Source organism: Bombus vancouverensis, chromosome 2 (assembly GCF_051014615.1).
Source record: "Bombus vancouverensis nearcticus chromosome 2, iyBomVanc1_principal, whole genome shotgun sequence".
Classification (NCBI taxonomy): domain Eukaryota; kingdom Metazoa; phylum Arthropoda; class Insecta; order Hymenoptera; family Apidae; genus Bombus; species Bombus vancouverensis.
The window spans coordinates 5,542,631-5,565,976 of record NC_134912.1 but is presented as its reverse complement, the minus strand read 5'-3'; the positions used below and the strand labels follow the sequence as shown (position 1 = coordinate 5,565,976).

The window sequence follows — 23,346 nt, the reverse complement described above, 5'->3', positions numbered from 1 at the left end:
AAACGTATTGAACGCGTGTACGTAATTGACTAACCTGTAATTTTCCCTTTGCGTTAATTATGTCGTTGTTCATATCGTTGCTTTAAAGATTAGATAGCCATATGGATGATACCTAATATACCCAATCTCGTATCAATTTCAATCATCGCAGAAGAAGATATAAAAAAGGTATTGTTACGTTACTAAATGTATTAAAAAGATTTTTCGAAAATATACTCGATCAAATTTCAAAAGGTTATTTCATTAATAAAAGTCACTTTCCTTTTAAGCTTTTAAATATTAGATCCTTCTCATGTGAGATGCAATAAGCACTTTAGACATCGTAGTGAATTTAAAAGATAATAGCTGTATTACTGTATAAAGCAAGATTATTACGAGGATTAAGAAGAAGAATTCATGCTTTCTTATTTAAAAGCCAGACGTAATACGTGAGATTTAAAGAAGTATAAGCTACTTAGTATCCCCGAAGAAAATAAGATTTAAATACCGACAATGGACCAATGCTGCACCAACGATTATAATAATCCATGTCTTTCTATATTATTATGTCTACTTTTTGAAATTTACATAACTCCAATAATTACGATTTTATAGAGCTCGATACACACAATCTTTTTTAAGGGATTTGAAAGAAACGTATTAGAATCTGTGGGATTCGATAAGTATGTAGAATCCGAGACTCTTAGAACTTGATACCTTTATATTTGGATCAATAAGAGTCGAGACAAATACTACAGCAACTGAAAGAATCGATAACAAAGAATTCGGAATCGCGACACTTGGCAAGAAATATTTTTGGTCTCGCAGCTTCATCGCTGTGGCTATTTCTGTTGAAAAACAATCGTATAATAGAACTGTACGAGATATGTACTAAATGCAGTTATGCTAATAGCATTCTCCTCTGTGATCGTATATAATTTAAGTAAATATTATTTAAGTAAACATACATGAAATAATTTTGCTTATCTCTCTTCATTTACAAGCGGCTGTGTTTGACATTTTATCTTTTATATATAAATAAAATGAGACAAGCACGATATCTTTAAATTAACCTTTTTTGTTATATATAATATTTCGCATGTCAAGGCAGACGTAAAAATTATCGTCATGATCATAGATGAATAATTGCACACGTTGAAGAAGCGAACTGGAATATTTTGGAACAGAGCACAGCGTATTAATAAGAACGCGATTAAAATTCGAAGAACCGCAAGTACGTGAAGATGGTCATTTTCACTATGAGATTATGCAGTTTTCTTCGAATCACACAATCATCTGGAACTGTCAATCTCCTTTTAGAGCATATTTTAGACTGACCTAGGATGTAGAAGATTTCTCACCCTAACTCAGAAGTTGTATTATTGTTCGCAGTTGAAATGTAGGCCTGATTGGTTTATAACGTAGAAGAACCATCTTCTGTTGACAGGATCTTAAAAATAGAACACGTTTATTTTTATTGACCGCAATGTTCGTGTCTACAAATCTGTCATGTAGATTTACGGATCGAAGGAGGAGAAAGCAGAGCACGTTTCTTGTTCCTGCGTCTAGCCATCTTTCCAGCCACGAACAGTACTCGCCTCAACACAGCCCCAAATTCTAAAGTTTCATCGTGCTGGCCCCGAGGCTATGGTAGCCGCCTCGGATTAGTTTTCGATCCTGAAAATTCAACTATCTACTGTAGCTCTTAAGCCACGAGATTTACGTCTGAGTATTAGAAAGATGAGGTGTTAGGATACTTCGACGTATTTTGATTTGGAAATTTAATTCCAGCTGTGTGGATCCAAGAGAAGAACGATGTTAGACACAAAATGAATTGTCTTGTGAAACGTCTTGTAAAACGCACAGGATACATAAGATGTGATCCATCAAATGACAGATTTGAGGAAGCCTATTACAGCTATCGTAATTGTAACCGAGTCGTTCATGGGCCAAAGATTACTTCACTTTTACTCCACTTCTTGAAATTTGTGATATTGTAACGTCAAAGCACTTGGCTATTTATGCTATATAATTTCATCAATTTTCCATATTTTCTGTTTTGTGCAGTTAACCGGTTTGTTAACCGTTTGAGTCTCAAGCAGCGCGATCGCACTGTTTAGATTTTGTGTCGAAAAGTCCCAGTACATTTAAACGCTACTTTGTATTTCATTGTTATCTTCTCAATAATTTTTATTGAACAAAACTCGAAATATTTAGAAACTGATAGTACGGATATACAATAATATAGATGTATGTCATAAAAATAACAAATATGACGAGCGCTATTGCGCCGCTTGTTTTTCTTCGCAATCGATTTAGGACATCGTGCTGTTCGGGATTTTTCGACCCTGTTTTTTCAGAGACCCCTGGCACTCAAACGGTTAAATAAGCGTCTGAACTGTCTAAAGTCACCTAATTACCTAAGGTAACTATTTGAAGATTGTAACTACCCAAAGTCATCTAAAGTTTGACCAGTTACTAATGACTTCCGTGTTTCAGGAATGCGAAACGAGTCTGAGGCGAGCTCGATGACTCTAGAATTAGGATAATTTGATTTCAAGATCCTCGTCTTACGATCAGAATCGGGGCGGTTTGAAGTTACTCTCATGAATTCAGCGTCACGCGAGAAGATTCCAAATAGACCGAGGTAGGGCTCATGTTTGTTCATGTATCACAATATCAAGATATATCGCGACTGGTTTCGAAACATCGGTGTTACGAATGCTATTTGTTAACTGTTCTCCGGTGATTTGCAGAATTCTCTGCTACTGTAGAATGCATTTCGTTCTCCGAAAGACAGTTTGTATGATCAAGTTTTATATTGCGCGTGTATTTCAAAAATGCCACAACTCTGTCCAACGTTTCAGTTCTGTTAGAAGAACATCAAAATCGTCAAAGGAGTATTTCAAGGGTTAAGAATGAACGTAATTACAAGAATAATATTTGACGGTTCTTACTTAGACTGTATTCTTCTTGTCAACATTATATTTTATAAGATAAATAATTTTTCTGCAAGTCTAAAAATATTTTCCCGGTTTTCCTGAAAAATTCGTTTGTACTGTACCAGTTCTGAAATACATATACGACACGCTACACATTTAAGTACTGTCTGTGCTCGTTTTTGCGAGTATCTTTAGTTATTCTTAAGCGTTACTTGCTTATTTTTATACTTGCTATACTTTTCAAGCGTCGCTTGCGGATTTCTTCTATAAAAGCTGCATTCACGATTTCGCAATAATGTTCCATAATTTTTTGAACTTGATATGATTTTAGATCATTACAGTCGGACCCTGCATGAAACTCTGATAGCTATAATAGAACTACACGAACTTGTCATGATATGTTTCATGTATCGTATCAATGTGTTTCGTATCATATTTCATGTATTTATCGTGATTCATTTTATGCCTAATGAACCTAACACACAATTTATGTCGCGCTTATTTATTTTTACTACATTATAGATTGCCCCCCCCCTATATAATTAAATCAAATTAAGTTAGTCGTTTTAGTCGAATGTTTCATATTTGATGTTATTGCTTTCGTAGTCTGGTGACTAAACATTTTGGTTGCAAATATGCATTAAGCTTTGAATCTGAAGTATTATGTGTCTGTTATTGGATTCTAATCCATTTCGATAATACAGATATTAAAATAGATAGCAAAGTTTTGATATTTTATACCAAAGAACACTGTAATTTTGGTATTAAATTTTCAAAGTCTTTACTACTTGTTTGATATGATATCAGTTTTATTAATATGCAATTCTAAGGTTGTTGAGCGTGATCGATAATTGTTGACTCAATTCCGTTGACGGAACACTCAACCTTGGAACGTTAAATTAACAATTTACAGGGTCGAAAGTAACTAACAAAAGAAAAGGGACGCGAAGTGTTATTGAATTTGCTTTGTCTCTTGTATTCAGAATATCTAATTACCAACTACGAGAGATTTGATATTGTGTACAAAGAGCGAAGATTTATTTCAGAGAATAAAGAGATACATTCAAAATAGATAAAACGCTAAAACGTGCAGACTAAACTAAATAATATTACGTTATTTCTTCCATTTGCCATTATTCAGTAATAAATATGAGTAAATACAATTTTTTCGATCAATTAAATTAATTATTGTTTTAAAGAGATCTTTTGCTATTTACACATTCTTAAAAATTTCTACGCGCGTTCGAAAGAAAGTATTTAGCAATGTTTGAACGATTTAACACGTATCGAAGTCTAAATTAATCGTATTTGCAGCGTAACGTGACAATACTTACGACATTGTTTTTGCGGCGGGAGGCTTCGCCTCCTCCTGCCGCTCGCAGTTTTTGTCCCTATGATTATCGGTGTTTCCCAAGAAGTTTCTCACTAATTTCCCCGAGTAAAAATAGTTGAGCAAATCTCTGCTTCACGATATCACTTTAAAACGAATATTCTCACTGATAAAAAATATATCGCCAATATCACACATATATATAGCCAATGGTGTCCTGTTTTATATCGATCCCATTTATCTCGTCTTAATATCGCCGTAGAGATCGAACGCGCTTCTTAATTCACGTTATTCCTCTGTTATATTTATCGTATTAATTATTTTCTAATACCGTGCTCATCGATCTACAAAACAATCGAAAATACAATATATATGCGTAATTACTCTAATTGCACGGCGGCCGATCCATTGATTTATTGTCGGACACATTCGAGATTCGGTGTGCTATTTAAGAAACCGCGCTCGCGTTCGTGGCCCTCATTTTTATTGACCTCTCGCCGATATACTCGCCGAAATACTTTTTCATCGTTATGCACCGGTTATGTAATATCTCAAGATGATCAGCCGCTCGATTCTCTCGAATTTTATCCATCGTCATTATCAATCATCGATTATTCCTTCGACTTAAGCGATCACTTTTTCATCCGATCTGTGAAATGATCCACCTGTTTCGCTCGCGAATCGCTCTCTCGTGCGGCACACTGTTAACCTATTTACTCCGACAACTTAATCGATGATTGCACGATCACTCGACCGCGCACCGTGTTTCCGTGATCGATTGAAAATTACACGTCCGCGCTCGCACAACCGTCGCCCTCGTTAAATTGATTTACAGACGCGAAACGACTAATTTTCGCAACGTAAACGATTCTACCGAAACGATTTACAACGCGGCAAACTTCCGTTTGCCGATTCTTCTTTCGAGGAAGAAGGAAGATGCTGCCGGACACTGTTGGACACGCGACGATAGTGTCGTTTGCAGTCGCGTGACCGCCTCGATTAAGAGATCGTCGGTAATAATGTGGACGAGTTGGCAGGTCGAATTGTGTCGATAGAGTGCGAGTCGAGCGAGTCCACTGGTCTGGGGGGCAGCATCTCGTGCGTTTTCATTCGTAGACGTGTCTCGCGCGGAACGACGATGTATTTTACTCGTTGTTCCAGGTTGTCGTCAAGCAATCACCGACCAACACGTACCGCTTCTCGTCGAGCGGATTATCGCGAGCCGCGATCGCGCGGAATATTTGCACCGTTCTATCACGAAACGAAAGAATAAGCTGAAAAACGGAGTAGCACAGGCAGCATCACGAGAGCACGAGGATAAGCTGTTCGGTGGACGACGATGTCGACCCCTGGACGATCGAAACTACCGACAGAGTCACTCTGACAATGCGCATGCGAGCCGGGCTTCGCGCCAATTTCTTTCCGTCACATTGCCTCTAGAGTCCTTGCTCGTTCGTCACTATTTTATAGTCGTTCTTGGATTTACCAATATTACCACTTAATAGTTTAGCCTCTTATCTATAATCTTATCTATAATTTTATATATATGACGATAGAGAACATTTTACGTCATAACGCAAGCTTTGTTAAACCTATTTTGTTCTTTGGATCATTGTCGATTCAATCGTATTTTTCTACCGTTAAAATTTTTCTTCAATTAATAGGGAAAATACGAAAAAATCATTATCGATATCCCGATTTCTCGTTTTATTCGCAGGCTACATTTTTTTTTTTTTTTTAAATCACGGAGAACCTATTTGCTTGGCGAAATAAAGAATACGATTGGGACGTAAAATTTTGAGCACCGGTGAGGAATTCAAGAGTTACGATCACTGTTATAATCGTCGACTATCGAGGGCGCTTTTCCATGAATATAAAGACGCGTTGTCTAAACTAGTAAAACTGCTGTAAAACTTGCATTTCAGTTATTGAAGTGCACGAGGTCGCTAGTTACATTTCTTTGCGTTTTTATGGTATTTGGTATTTATGGTATTTTCGTGACGTGTTCAATCTCAATAATACGAAAGAAAGTAAACTTTTCGCAACTTTATTGTCGTCCGGTTTCTGGAAAGGTTCTCAAGGATGTTCTTAATCTTCTGTCATTTACGTTTTGTACTAGTTTTGTTGTCGCGATGTATGAGAGATGTTGAGAAAACATAAACATTAGTCGTGAATAAACTTTGCATGCGAGTGACGTGGAACGTAATATATATGCAGAATTGTATACAAAGTAATAACAATTACATGCAAACTTTGTATGCTTTTATATCTAATACAATGGTTGCAAGCAGTAAATGTGAACTATTATTGCGTATGGAACACAATTACTTCTTAGTTATGTTAAATTCTTAAATATTGTTGATTCTAAAACTTCAAATTTTACATTGGCAATATAAAAATATACATGTATCAAATATGTCAAATTTTTGTATAAAATGTAATAACAATGTGATAACGTTTTTTATTAAGGCTTTAATCCCTTAAAATCGCTTTAAGTATAAGTAATCTTTTAAAAAATAGTTCTCGATGATATTTCTCAGGAAATATGTAGCTTGAAATATTTTTCAAAGAATTTTGCGTAATTCTTTAATTCTCGAATTATGTAAAATAACGTTACCAAAAGGAAGAACAGCGTTACCTCTTAATTTGGAGGGCTTTAATATATTGAAGAATAATTTGATTTTAATTTTTAATAATTCTCATGCAAACAGTTTGTAATTTTTTTAAAAATTCGCTCAGTAGTTTCTCGCTTCCGACGAAATAGTATTCCAAAACTGGGTTTCCATTATTCGCTCATATCTTACGGTTAAAGGAAGGAAGGATGCTGTAAAAGAGGAAGACCTATTTATCATACGACGAGGCCCAGCCGATCGAAACTGCCTTCCGGTAAAGCCACTCTCTCAATGGGCATGCGCATTAAACAATCACGCAAGAATTTATGTTAAACAATAAAGTCGTATCGATTCAGCTGTTTCTTCTATTTTTAATACCTCGCCTCTCGAGGGTGGATTTTCTTGCGTTCACCCTTTTAAATTGTGCAACATTTACAAAATTGCTGATATAAAATCGCAAAATACATGTAAAAATACAGATTTTAAAGCAAAAGAGGAAGTTTCGTAAAATGTTCATACTTCAAGCGAAATAATATTTTTCATATTTATAGAGCTATATTTATGCAATTGTGTGTATAATATTGCGCGGAACGTTGCGATAAATCGCAATTATAAAATTGCAAAATTGATGCACAAATTCGAATATCTTCAATAGGTATTTTTAATATTTGCAGAATTGTTATAAATTTATACAAAGCGCGCGTTGCGATGAATATTTAGTAATCGTTCTACGTTTAGTTTTTTCATACTTTTAGCTGTTATTAATGGGTAATTCGCGTTAGTACCTTCCTATAGCCTTTTGTAGAAAAAAGAAAGAAACATAGAGGAAAAGTGTCATTGGACTATGCGAAAGAAGAGGTCATTTATCACCGAGCAATAGGGTTTGTGTGTTTAGAACTACTCCTTAGTTATCTGGATCTGGACTTCACATCAATCGTTGCCAACAAAGTGGATGAAAAATGAATGTTTCCCTTCTAAGGACAGTTCAGTTATTATGGATGTGCTGAAAACATAGATGCTTTTTATTTTCAAGGGGGAAATATGTAATTAATAAAATAATACAATGTTTGTAGACTTTTTGAATAATCACGCAGCTTTATGAATTTATTTCTTCAAAGTTTTAAATACCTTTAAATTACGTATTATTCTCTTCTTGCTGCTCACTTTTTATTTTCATACACATCATGATTTTTAATATTACAGAATTTCCAGAATTTGTTGGTAACAATTGCATGATTCGGTGATTTAAGCCTTAATTCAAAATTAAGCCTTATTTTACAATTAATATGAAAATGTACAAATATACAAAATTAAAATAAAATAATTATTCTTTTACATAGTAGAAAAACAAATATTCTATAGTTCTCGATAATAATCACTTCTGGTTATTTTGGAAGAACAAACTTGTACTCGGGAGATTAACTCGTCTCAGGTGGTCGCAGTTTACCTCTCTTAACCATTGTCATGATATATTTTTAGTTTGATTGTATGATTTGAAATTTACCAAGGTCGATCCCGAATGGACGTGATTGCAAAGTCGATAGAAAATTTCATGCACGCTTCTAACGTGACTATCTACACTCGCCCAGGAATCCTATTTTCCCACAGCGTTACCTTTCCTTTCGTAAATCATATTCGCGGTAAGTTCATTACCTTCCCGGACAGAGACGAATTGCATTTGAGAAACGTGGCGAGAGAGTCAAATGGGAATAAATACGCTCCTTCTGATTTTCGAAAGGAGATTTGACGGCGATGTCTTGAAAATGAAAGATTCAAGCTTGAGACGGAGGTTTGCTGACGAAGAATTGAGATTTAAAGAAGAGAGATGAAAATAAAAAATACAATTTTGTAGAAAAATATTTTATATGGAAGTATGAAAAGAAACAGTTTACAAACAGTCAAATGGATATAGATACGCTTCCTCTGATCTTCGGAAATAGATTGGACGGTGAAGTTTTGAAAATGAAATATTCAGACTTCGGATTTCAGAATGAAAAATTGATATTTTGCGAAGAGAATCGGAAATAAGAAATAAAGAAGATTTCATACGGCAGAACGATGAGAAAAAGATCCACATTTGAACGTTGGAAATGTATGGAAAGTTTACGTAAGAAATAAATTTCTTTAAAGGCAGAAATTTGGAAATAATAGATTTGCATTGCATGCAAATGTGAAAATAAATGGTTTACATATCGAAAGTTTTCGAAAGAAATTATAGGATTCTTTTGAAGGAATGAATCGAGCGTGTAGAACATTTTGTATAAGACAAATATATTGTAGCTTTAATTAGAGAGAAATCATTTATAATACTGACGATTCGATTCACAATATGATTACAGTATTAACGTTCATATTAAATGCATTCGATAACATTGCTTTGCTACTGCTTAATGTTACATGTGGAAATAATTATTACGTATCTACGACTAGAACAGAATTTACGTCAAAATTGTATACAATAATATTTATTTATAATCTATCGTTATATTAAAATTATCGTAAAATTATTACACATTTCTCATAAATTACCTACGCTGTAGATCTAGAAAAAATTATGTTTCATTTAGTTGTTGTGAAATATGAAAAATTTGTGCTAGAAAGTTCGTGTATTTATAAATTAACGGCAGAGGAAGTGCCGTGCACCAGTGGATGACATTTTAAATTCTATAAAGAGCAAAGTAGCATTTATCCCTGTCATTTATTATTATTATCAGTAAATTTATAATATACTTATTCCTTTTTTTTATACTATAAATATAACATCAAAAAGATCGGACGATTTTAAAATATCTTTTAGTGTTATAAAAAGATATATTTCTTTGTAATATTTGAAATATTCGAAATATTCAAAACACTATTTTTTTGGTATATCGCTGAGTACATCTTTTTATATTCAATAAACAAATTGATAACTTTAAACAATTCACAAATTGTAATTATATATTTTCACAAGAACTTTTGACAGATTTCAACAAATGTGATAATTTGAAGATGCAATGTTTAAAACTAAATAACAGCTACTATATGTATATCTCAAAAGAATTGCTATATCAGAAATAATTTGCAACATAAGAAATAATAAATTCATTGTATTACTCATAGTATTAATGTGCCTATTTACACGTCAATAAAATTATTTTGTTATTTTCATAAATTTACTTCAGAAAATGAAGATGCAAATTTTAATTATCGTTTGACACGGATAGTATATTTTTTATGTTTGTACAAAAATTCGTTTGTACCATACAGAATTATACTAGCAATAAGTAACTTTTGTTTCTTGCATCGTTATCGTTTGTCAGTAAAATATACTCTCGCAGTTACATTATAGTATATTGTACAAGATTATTATCAGCGTAATATTTCCCGTTCGATGTCTTTCTTAGGCATTGAGTGCAACTTAAGACTAATTTGATCATTGCTTATAGGTATTATGTTTTAGTTTCCATCTTAAAATTACGTACTAACATTGGTAAAAAATATGTTTTTTTTTAATATTTTCCTTCTTGCATCTTCATTGATCAAGAATTAATCCTTTTGAAATACCAAACAAGATTGTAAATATGTTCACCCACTTTAAAAGGAAAGATAAAGTTACTAAACAGAAATTACATAAATACATATATATATGTATTATATTTACGTTATATAAAAATACCAAAAACTCGCGTTAATTTCTCAAAAGTTTATATTCTTCATTTTTCTTAGCTGAGCGAATTATTCTTTCAGGCGTAAATTTTTTAACAATCTTTGTTTTTCTTTGTTGAAATTTGAATAATGTGTATTGTTAAGGCACTGTACAAATTGTAAGAATTTAAAAATTAGAAAATGCTTATTAAAATGTAGTGTAATTAAAATCATATTAGATGTTAGTTTAAGAAATAGAAGAATTAATGATGACGAATGATATAAATAATTATTACATTCTATGTATATATATATTTCGCGTATTCTCGTTCTTCTTCAATCTTTTCTTTCATTCGAATTCCATCAAATAATATTTTCTAGTCTTCTAATTAGAACGTTGGAACAATGCGATCAAGTATTTCGTATTTCTCTCGTGGCCGAGTTCTTTTTCTATTACTTTCGATCAATATATATGTAATATTAGTGGATGATAATTATTATAGCTGCGTTTTATATTTATCTTATATACTATGAATATCTTTCGTATTTAAACAATTTTCGTTTTCCACGAGAACATAAATAAGTATGGCTGATATACGATTACGAGGCATCGGGTTTTCCTAACACCTGAAAATTGAGTAGAGACGAAGGATACTCTTTACTGAAGTTTATAATCCTACATTGTCGTTTAGTCACAGTTTCCAGCTGAATTCATCTATACGAAAATCCGATAGAAAATAGTACTCTAAAAGACGGAGAACAAGACTCTTGCCTGATAATTTTAATAATCCATTTTCTCCAACATTCCAGTTTCTACGTTCCATCATAAAATAGATAATCTCGTGCGTTCACTTCAGTTGCACCAACACCATGAAGTAGGTGACCATAGCTCCCAGCACCTGAAGAATTAGTTGTTTTTATTTAATGAAACCTTACAAGCAAAATATTCGACCGAGTTTAAACTGAAGTCAAACCTTTTCAGAAGTTAAAATTGTCAAAGTTAGTTCAAACTGAATTTTACTGCGAGGTTCTTACTCCGAATTAAAATGTATTGTTCAACGTGGACGAGTGAGAAAATTGATGTCGGGAGAAATTTAAGTAAAGTTGATATTTATATTACCGAGGCAAAGAGATCCAAAGAGACGGTGAAGAACTTCGCCCCTGAAATCGACATCGCTTTTTGGCACTGCTGGCAGACGATTTGCACGAAAGTTTTGGCCTCTTCTGATCCATCGTACCAATGACAAGAGTAAGCGGCTTCCATCACTGATGAACTCTGTGTATAATACAAAAAATGTAGGTAGATGCGAAATATGGCTTTTCTTAATATCGATGACTAGATTGTTGATATTTATGTATATTCATACTTCACGACACTAAAGGAACGAAACTTATAGAGAGATTCGTTTCGTCGTGTAAATATCACAACAGTGGTATTTCACTGTGCACAATTTGTATCTTCGTATATCGTAAACATCTTTTACTTTTCTATATATTGAAATTTCACGTAAATGCATAAACGTCCGCAATCTATTGATAACTCATTAAAACTTGATTTACGATATTTTAGAATCACGGTATCGAATGGAAATCATTTGGAAAATAAAATAAAGGGAAATATAATAAATATACGATATACGAATACGAACAATGTTTAATTTGCTCGTAATTAGAATTATTTCGAAATGTACGACCTACGCAGAAATATGATCGAACTCGTAACATACGTATCATGAAAATGATTTGATATTTTTTATTAATTTTAATATATGTATGTCTCGAAAATTCTAGAATTCCAAATTCGTAACACGTGATACGAACGATTCCACGTAAATTTGTTATTATTTTTCGTAAAAGTACGTTGGAAACTCGAGAAATCGAGACTCGATTAAAATTTGCATCGTTTTGTGCTGGGATACATAGTCGATTAATATTTATACGGATAATTATATGTACCTCTTCGATGAGACGGTTTCCAAATATGCACAGCATGAAGACCTGCCCTAGGGAGTATAACAAGTAACCTATTACCGAAGCTGCGTATGTATCCACTGCATTTATCTGAAAGATAAATCAAAGTTTTATCTCTTTTATTATTGGAAATGGAGGCAGGTTCGCTGAATATTTTTTCCTCTTTTTATAAATAGACTCCTCTAATTTCACGCTATATTTTATTGTATTTTATATTTACGCTATTTATGCTGTTTTATGCGGAGAAAAGTTAAAAGTATTTCTGTTAAACTCTTCATATTACCTTTGTTGCTTGGTAGGCAAGTAAAGTTAATGTGATGGTGGTAATTAACATATGTAACAGCAGAGCAACACCATAAGCGTCTCCAATTGCGGTTACGAGTCTAGAAAATAATAACAATGTTAAAGTAATTTGAATAATAAACAGATCTATCCATTTGCATGATAAATATAAAATTGTCATTTCCTTCTATAACGATACGGAATTTTCCATAATAATATACAATATAATTTTTTGTAATAACTTCTACCTTCCAAAAAGCAGGGAATTTATTTCTAAGTTTTTGAATATCCAATTACATAATATTATTAAAATTATTAACTACATAAATATACCGTAAACGTAATGTAGATGTTAAATTCCGCCAAATAATAAACTGTATTAATTGCCAAATTTGTTTAAATGAACTTTGCATTATTATCATTTTTATATTACATTTCAGTGTTTGTTTGCATACATTGTACGCTTGTAGTCCTCGTTAAATGCTAAAAGAGCTAAGACCCTTGAAATGTACCAAACCCAATCTGTTCGTAAGCCCGTGACTACCATACAACAAAGTTTTAATTCGACCTAGTTCACTGGATGAATGCATTTAACCAGTTGGTTAGAGTTTATGATTGGACAACTTGTCTCTCTATCTCTCTCTCTCTCGCTCTTTTTCTCTTTCGTCTTCTTTATTATTCTTCCTTTTTTTCTTTTCTCCTTGATTCCACATCTCCCCTTTGCTGTTTAAATAATGCATTTCACCAACGTATCGTCAAGTTAGCTGTATCCAAGTTGAATGATCAATACTTTCAAGTGCTTTAAAGGGGAAGAATAAGGTGTTTGACGGTTCTTCGATTCGTATATTTCTTATTGGATTCATTCTTTCTCGTATTTGTTTCTTAGCTTGTCCATTTTCCGTCTACTTTATATTTATCCGTGCTCATTTACTTTCATCAAAACTTCTATCAAACTTGAAATTGACGAAGAAACGATTCTTTCCTTTTTGCATTGTTTTACTTGATTTCCTTGGAAATTTCCAATTTAACGGAGAAATCTTTCATCCACCCTTAATTTCTTTCCACGAAGAATCCTTTAATCTTCCGCTTAAGTACCTTACCTGTCACTTTCTTACAATTATTTATACCGCCTTGCTGTCCGAAGGAAAGTTCTTTGAAAAAAATGAAAAACAAGATCCTTTCTACTTTAGTGTAGTTATCTATCCCCTATGGTATTCGATGTCTCCGTTTCTTTAACGTAATATTAATATGAATTATTATAAGACATATATATTATTATTATAAGACATACTTTCTGCCTTTTATAGGGGAAACAACTTTCAAATTTAATATAAATATTGTCTTTAATAAAACTTTTATAAAATACTGTCAACTAGCTTTCTATTGTTTAAACTGTAAACTTTTTTATTTTATTTGATTTAGAAATTGAAAGTATACTGCTTAATCTATTCTTGAATATTTTAGCATTAAACATTAACATTAAATTTAACGTTAAATTTATTTAATTTAACATTAAAAATCTTAGTCTGTACAAAACTTCTTAGATTTATTTTTAAAAAGTAAGATATCTTTTTTATGTGGCATCTTTTCGCCCAAATCTACGAATTTTACATCAAATGATAAGTCATGCAAAAATAGACTTATTATATCTTTCTCGCGTGACCTTAATATTCCTTTCATTATAAATTTCACTAAAAATGTTTCCATGCTGCAGAAGCGAAAAAGTCCACTTCCGCTTCGCTTTAAAAAGTCCCTGAAAAAGGCAACCAACAAGCAAAATCGCTTTCGAGCATTAACGTATAAAAGGGACAGTAATTGATCAGGCTAATGCATCGAAATATCAGACGTAGGCAACAGGTTTTCGTGTATTTTTCTGTAACAAAGCAGAGCAAGGATTCGCGTGGCGGTCGAAGGGCAAACATCGAACACATTCTGCATTCTGTGCACCGTCGAGCAACGAAACGTGTACACACACGTGTCAGACACGTATACTGGTGCACACGTGAACGCGACCAACGTACAACCCCTGAATTGTCCAATAAATTGTCCAGTCCGCTTGCTACGTCCCCAGTTGCGGTCAATATCGCGCTCTCTTAGAATAAATACTTCACCACCGTGGGAATACACGCATCCCCTCTGTTTCTGTACCGTCGAACAACCTATATACATAGAACGTAGTTCCGTTCCTTCGTCTTCTTTGAAAATTTTCTTGGATGCGGCGCGACCGTCGTTTCACGTTTCTTCTTCGTTTTCAAAGTGCCGCATACTAAGAACCCGGAAACACGTTTCCTTCTTGTACGCGATATTTTTTCTGGGTTTTGACTGGCAATTCGAAGCTTCTTGTAATTAATTAAGACTCTTGTTCCTTGATTTCACAGATTCGTTATTTATTATTTTAACATTATTATTTGAACTCCCAAAATGTGACTAATTTGTATAATTTTTTTTAGGAATTTTAGAAATTTACGGCGGCGCTTTTTTTGAGATTTTATTTACTTTTTATGGACAGACACCTATTTTTCTCCTTTCATATTTCTTCGTGTTCCCTTCAATTTGATCTTTTTGACATATGCTTCGTTCTTTAGTCGTCAATAGTTCTATCTATTCAGATGGATCTCTTCAATCTTTTTGCTAACTCTTTACTTATTTTGTTTTCGACCATTTGGAAGTCGTTTGATTCAAAACATATAGAACATATCGTCAAAACATATAGAAATAACAACTGTGAAAATATATATGAAAATATGATCAAAATAGAAAGTTGTAGTAACAAAGAATATAATAAAGGAAAAGAGAAAAACGTTTGTTGAAAGAAGGCACTACCACTGAATTTCAATGAATTTCAAACTATCACTGAAAATAATAAATAAAATAATAAAGCGTATGTCCCATAAAGTGCTGCATGTCTGATGGGGTAAGATCATGCAAATTAAAATGGATAATTCATCGTAAAAAATAATTTCCAGTTCATTTTTCATTATACGTTAAATATGCAAGATATCATTTTTCTTCGTAAAAGAGTCTCAAGCTTTAGAATTCAGTACAAAAAGTAGGAAAATTTATATAAAAATTTATGTTCGTAATAAGTCACGACGTTAAAGAAATTACGAGTTTAAGCAATGTGATCAAATTTAGTTGGCCACTAAAACTTCTTCACACGTCAAATTAACCGAATGGAAGAAATTATCCGGCTGTTGAAGAGCGAATTGTTCTACAGAACATTCGAACTATACGTTCGATTAACTATATAATTTTATTGTCGTACGAAACTAACGCAATGCGAACATTGCTTGAATTTCGATCCTTTTTTGCCTCATACCTTTTTCCAAATTAAAATCGAAACGTATACATTCTACTGAATTTCAAAAGCAATAGGAAACACTTTTATTAAAAAGTACACCTTTGTTTGCCGATGAATAAACGCGTTCCATGTATAACGAGTGTATTTGTTTCCAGCTAAGATTGCTCCAGTCAATATAAAACCTCGAGTAAACAGAATATTGATTTTACATTCGCACATACAACTGGGGGAAAATTTCTTTGCCTTTTCTGAATTATTCACTGAGGGTAGAGTAGATGCGAAACATACGTTTGAAAATTCCGAACCTGGACGTACGCTAATTTAAATTCGAAATAGATAGAATTTTTCAACAATGCGTTTCTTTTTTAATTTTTCTTTTTATATTTCTCTTTGTTAATTTTTTTTATTTTAAAAAATAATAAAATTTCTTTTTTAATTTTCTAACGCAAAACTCATGTACATACTATTTCAAAAATATCTTCCTTTTTATCTTCTGCCTGACTTCTCGATTTACTGAAAACGCTACTGTTTTAATATAATTTATTGTAGATTTGATTGAACATAATACATTTCAACCGTGTACGTATTTCAGTTTTTCTTGTCCATGAATGGCTAATAACTGTTTTTAATATTTAATTTAGAACTCGTTCAAAAATCAGTCAAAATTCTAAATTCTATTATAAATTATATTTATTCAACAGCTTTGTCTCATTGCCTTTTTATTTCAGTACAAGTTCCCATCAAAATTTAACAAGTAATGGTAATTTATTCCGAAACTTTCGGTCAATTAGGATTACGCTATGCAATTTAATTCTTCCCATTGTCGTTGAATAAGTAATGCAATTCCAAACATTATGCGAAGAGTCTTCGTTAATTTGAAATCACTTCCTTAATTAAAAAGCTGCCTCCATAAAGTCTACGTAAAGAATTTTTCATCGTTCGTCCTTTACGAACTTTAAACAAAGATTTTCACTGCATATTTCGATAATAAATGAATTTGAACGTTACAGGAACCTAAAACTCGTCCCATAGCAACATCTATAACTATTTTATTCTTACTGAATCGCTTTTGTTAAAAAATTCCAAGGAATTTCAAACGGAATAAACCTTCTAACTCTTTTTTTTAATGTTGATTAAACGTTGAGCTATTTTCATCGCTTTTCACGAGAAACGGTTTAATGGAAAAATTTAGCAAGCTGACACCGGTTGAAAAGTGTAGATGGTAACGAAATCGCGCGAATTTACTTATTCACCTGGCACGGGGATTATTATCCTAATGGAAGTCTCTCATTGTTAGGATCGCGAATGTGAAAGGTTCTCTCATTGTCGACGTAGATTACGTTTCCGTGTAGAAACGAAGTCGAGATGAGAATCGAAATGGGAAACTGGGTTATACCGGAGTAGTCAAGACGTTGACGAACTTTGAAATTGCGACGTGCTGCAATTTAACTTCACCGTGGAAATTTTATTTTCAACCGCCAGAAATGGGTCTATTGTTTCGGAATTTGCCATTGTCAATGATTGTAGATTATTTCTCGATGACAAACTCCCTTTTCCCCGTATAACAGAATTTGATGATAATAAAAATACGATTTCTAATAAATGGGAAAATTATTTCCTATGGCTAAAGAAATTCATAATTCTTATACGTGTAAAGTTACAATTAATTGTTACTTTGGAAGTTCCCAGTTAAATCATCGAATTCTAAACTGTGTGGTCCAATTTTTACAAAATATCTGTTCTTCGGTAGAGTTTTTTCCATTTAAGCGTTCAACGTAGTCTTTGTTACACGAACGATCCTTGCGATCAGCGATTAAATATAGTGGATTATGTGGCGTTTCCAGAGAATATGTTGTTTATTATAACATGGATTGAAGACTAGTTTTAATTCTTTTCGCGTATATTTTCGGCAAAATACGAAAGGGCAACGATTATTATATAAACTATATGTAAATTCCATCAGTATTATGTATATATGTAATTTAAAAAATGTCACATATATAAGGAAATTTTATTACAAAACAAGTAAAATAAATACGACACCTATAAATAATACATATGAACATAAAGATGATAAAAATCAAATATACTCTGCAAAGCATTACACGCTGAAGAAAATATGATGTACTTACCTTACAATATGTTTGTGCCTCTCAACCCAGTATTTGATGGCACTGCGGACTAGCATTTCTTGTTTCTTTGTCAATCCATTTGGTCCCACACCCCCGTTGAAAGTCATTCCAGCAGTTGGTCGAAAGGTGGCCGTAAAATCTGTTCTGTTGCTGTATATTCCCCGAAGATCCATGTCTAACATATTCTCGCCCGGTGCTGTTGGCGTGGTTGGTGGTAGTGGGTCATGATCTCTCGGCTGTTCTGCACTGCCAGACTGAATAGCAAACAAATGTACATTAGAAGCTGCGATCGGGACACGAGCCTCTCAAAAATCAAATTAATCAGCTCCAGTTTTTACGAATCTTTAAGTTTCATTGTACAAATATTTACATTATATAAATTTGACAACAAAAATTATATGGATAATAAAAAATTCTATTTAACGCAAGTAGAGATTATGTCATATTTGATAGATGAAATTTCAGCTTACTTTAAACAGTTCTCCGCTGTTTGGTACGACAGTGTCCAGCGTGGCACTGAATTCCATCAAAGGCTTCATAATGTTCTTCAGATGTTGAATTTGTTCGCAAGCAAAGAGGAGCCACGAGCAAAAGAGTACATCCAGAAGATTTGCGTCTGCCATGCAAAACACCAGCCAGTAAAATTGGAATATCAACGTCAAGATGTGAGCCATCCCGTGGCTGGCATTGTACGGGTACCAAGAACGCAACATCAATCTTGGTATCTGGACGAAAGAATATGTTTGCAATTAACATTTTGAAATTAATCTTCTCTTCTTTCGAATTAAATTTTTCTGCTGTATATGGGGGTCGTTAATAGCCATGTTAATTTACAGGAAGATAGAGGTAAACGTAGGCCATCGTAGATTAAATGAAACATTTTAACATTGTCATTTTTTATCATCTATTTGAATCACTAACACCCACACCATACGAATTACTAATCTTTAATGTTATTTATCGTTTATCATTTTTGCAAACGCCAAAGCAAACGATCGTTGAAAAAATTCGAGAACGTTACTATACCAATTTTCTTACTTTCTTAACAAAGAAATAAATAGCGCTATATTAAAGTAAACAAATAATTACGATACCTCGACGTAGGTGGTCTCATTCGTGATAGGATCGATAACTTTCTTCACGGAGTCACCGATGAACGTAATGCTGGTCCAAGAAATGGCCGACAGCATCGTGGTTGCTAGGACAGCCAGCAAAAGTATTCTCATCTTCCTCACAGCCACCTGATGGTAACGTGCGTTGCTCTCGGCGAACAGGGGATGGCTATTCGGATTGTTCCAAATGCCAAGGGTTCTGTAGAATAGTTTGCTCCTAACTGCGAAGTAAACGACCTTGATCACGCTGTGCGTGAAGAACAGCATCGTGATTGTGTTTGCCGTAAGATCGTCCACGTCCTCCTTCTCAAAGAATAAGTTTATACCACAGAACCCAAACTGCATCAGCATCAGGACCAGGTGCACCTTTTGGTAACATGGTTTTGATTAATTTCTTTTTATTTGGATTTTCTGCTTTTTCTTCTTTTTCTCTATTTTTCTCAATTTTTTTCTATTATTTTACGCTTCTTCTCGAATACAGATTTCTTTATAGCGATTTGACAATACAACGATTAGAGGCGTATAAATTATTAATTAGATGTATATAAAATAGTTATCTGTAAATGATTTTGTTAAGTTAATGTGATTTTACGTACAATAGCGAAGATTCTGTGTATATTTTTCGTAGAATTGTCGGCATAATAATTGAACATGAAGTGCCCAGTAGCTTTCATCAGTCTTATGTTGGGCATCAAGTCCGCGACTAGCCCCTGTTGCTTGAATTTCATCATCTGAAGCAAAAAGTTTGGAAGAACTTAATTATATTCCGTCGAAAGTATATTATATGGAAAGAATTATTTCTAGTATCAGTAGTATACTTTGTATAGCATACTTTGTTTTAATTTCAATTACATTGGATCTCTAATTCTAATTCATTATTTCCATCTTACTTGACTATATTAAATCATGGTGCTGACTTTTTAAAATATTTAAATATAATATTTTAGAAACATTTTGTTACAAAGGAAAACGACATATTCTAAAAGAATTATAAAAATTAAATTGAATTTATTTGTTATGTGGTAATCATCACATCTTTATTACTTAAAATTGTAGATGAGACACGTATAAAAATTAAGTTATGAGAGACTATGTAAATTCATATGAAGTAAATTGATTGGGAAGTTATGTTCCATAATATTCTAAACATTTGTCATTGTAGACATTAGGGTAAAGTCAATGCAGGTACTCTAGGTCTTCATTACTTCCGTTCGTTGTTTAAAGGTTATCGAGTACTAAATTTGTAATAGATATTCATTCAAACTTTTTCATACACTCCTAAAAGTTTTATCCAATCATATGTATTAGGTCGTCCGCAAAGTTTCTTTCGTTTTATAAGGAAATCATGGATACACAACATTTTGCTTTTTATATTATTTTATCGAATTACGTATGATGCATTTTGTTCTATTAAGATACAAATCGCAACGTTTGATAGATTAGGTTTCATGTTTGTATAAAGATGCATCGTTGTAAAAGACGTGTCTGTAGAAGAAAGACACTTTTCGGACAACCTAATATATCGCGCAGATAATGACATTAACAAGACGTATTTCTTTGTTTATTTTTCCAATATAAACGTAAAGTGATAAACATGATAATTCACATTAATTGCGTATTATATTTAATGTTCGTATAATGAGTATACGCAAGACTTGTAAGTACGTATAGTTTAATAGTTGATGAGTATGGTGGTTTGTACCCTTGAGGCATTATTCATGGGCGCGTTTGCGCGTTTAATTTCACATCTGTTATCGTATTGATGATAACTTTCGTGGTCTGTTACGGAGTTATAGCCTATAATAGAAGCGCAAAGTTTGTGACTCTTCTTTGAATACTAAAAGGATAGAACAAGCAAATGATAAAAATTCTATATTGTTATATGTTTCCAAATTATATTCCAAAAAATATTCAGTCTGTCTAAAAAAATTACACGTATTCAACTATAAAAACGCCAATAAACTACGTCCAACTTCCAAAACTTTCCACATTTGTTAACTACAATTCTAATAAGCATTTTAATATTTTACTCGATTGCAAATCTACGCTACTTCCAATATTGGTTAAGTTTGTTTTATATAGAATATCTTTTTCTGTGCCTGTGGATATAAATTGTTTTTAAGACACGTTGATCGAAGAGAATTTTTTATCTTTGCAATTTTATTCCACGTTTCTGCTTGTGTATTTTAAAGGAAGAAAGTGTAATGAAAATTTTGAAGAAACTTGTAACGATTTCGAAGCAAAGAATTATGTAAAAAGCCTGTTACAAAGTTTGAATGACGTGATCATTTTGTAGAAATTTCGAACATCAGTATCAGTATCAATAATATAGATAAGTATCAAATATGCTAATATTCCTACGTTCTTTTTTTAAATTAGATAAATAACATTAAACATAAGTTTGGATAATTTGCAAGGAGTTTCATTTGTTGGAAATTCGCTGCGAATATAGCGAAACGCCTATAAATAATATTTCATGAGATCCATCTCTCAACAAGTTGTAAAAAAGTTTACCTCACAACTACGGTAGCCATAAATGACTATGTTTCGTAATGCCAATAACTTTCCTAAAACCACGCGCAGATTCACCGTAAACTACATAAACCACAAATAATACGATTTCGAAAATACATGCAAACAACAGCAAGTTTCATCGATTCTTGCTCATAAACGATTTTAAATATTTTACTGTTATACATAAAACGGGCAGTTGCTTTAAGACATTAATTTCATGATATTGCTGCACGATTTCAAAGATTGTCAGTAATTTTGGAACTTTGAGCTTCATATTAAAATTACTTTACTAATTCCTTAGAAAATCTATTTCGACGTTCGAAATATTGTTACGTAATTTTTTATGAAGATAGCTAAAATGCATCGATATTATCAGAATCTTTAAAGCATCCTTGAACTCGATCCCAGGCAATGGTTGTACTAAGAACATCGAATGCCGGATCAAGCATTAAAGTTACCCAATCTCGTCCCTTACTTTTAACACGAGCAAGTTTGTTCTTCGAAAAACTAACAAATATCTAAAAAAATCTTCAATCAAATTTAATTCTTAGTCCATTTAATTCAATAATAGAACCAATGAATATTTTAGTAAATCTAAATCAAATCACATCTCCATTCAGTTCCATGACATCATCACGATAGCGAGAACATCAAATCACAGAACTAACATCAATCATACAACCACCCTCCATCAAGAATATTTAGAAACCTTCATATTATATCTCGACCCGATGACATCGATTTCACGATAGAGCTAACAAATGTTTCGAAAAATCCCGATCAAATCACTTCTCGATTCGATCCTTTTATATCATCACGATAGCAAGAACATTAAATCACAGAACTAGCATCGGTTCTACAATTTCCAGCCACCTTTTTCTATCAAAGATACTCGGAAACCTTTACACCACATCTCGATTCATCGACGAAAACGAAAAATACTTTTTCGCCAAAAACATCGATTCACAAATCGATGTTTAACTTTCAGATGTTCTCTCACCTTGAGGCGGGTACGTTGTTACGCGATTCAAATCCACGATGAAAACGCGAACTCCTCGCGAGTTCGCCGAGAGAAACGCGGTGCGTGCAGCCGGGGGGCACACGTTTATCGACGAAAACTGACACACGAACAGCACGATGGATCGTCACTGCTCGGCAAGCCAGGGGTTCCTCTTCGTTTTTTCTTTTTTTCCCACCCCCTGGATATCCGCCACCTGTCGTACCGATGACACCCCTCCAGGTCGGCAGGGTACCAAACGTGGACCAATCGCCGACAGGGCACCGAAGCGCAGACGTCCGAGAACGTTTGTTGCCAGCTTGCTCGTTGCCATATTGTTTCTTGTACCGTCGACACGGAGCTTCCTAATCGCATCAATTATTCAGATTTCGACGACTGCAACCACCACCGTTCGGGAAACTACAGTAAGGACGGGAAGAAATATGCCGTGACCGATAAGAAAGTCTCGAACACTCGTATTCTCGAAAGTTGAAACACGCCACAGTAATTCTTCGAATTATTGGGATTTGCAATGGAAACGTCCCTT

General features: G+C 33.4%; 1 protein-coding gene across 1 annotated transcript; it reads right to left on the bottom strand.

The window, feature by feature from the left end:
- Nucleotides 1-9,149: 9,149 nt before the first annotated feature.
- Nucleotides 9,150-23,083, bottom strand: Orco (odorant receptor co-receptor). Its single transcript, XM_033343212.2, has 9 exons — nt 22,803-23,083; nt 19,885-20,019; nt 19,271-19,654; nt 18,647-18,901; nt 18,177-18,430; nt 12,745-12,844; nt 12,447-12,551; nt 11,611-11,766; nt 9,150-11,389 (listed from the first exon to the last, which is right to left on the bottom strand). Exons 2-9 carry the CDS (start codon nt 20,017-20,019, stop codon nt 11,339-11,341), a joined length of 1,440 nt encoding a protein of 479 aa, XP_033199103.1. The 5' UTR covers nt 22,803-23,083; the 3' UTR covers nt 9,150-11,338.
- Nucleotides 23,084-23,346: the final 263 nt, after the last annotated feature.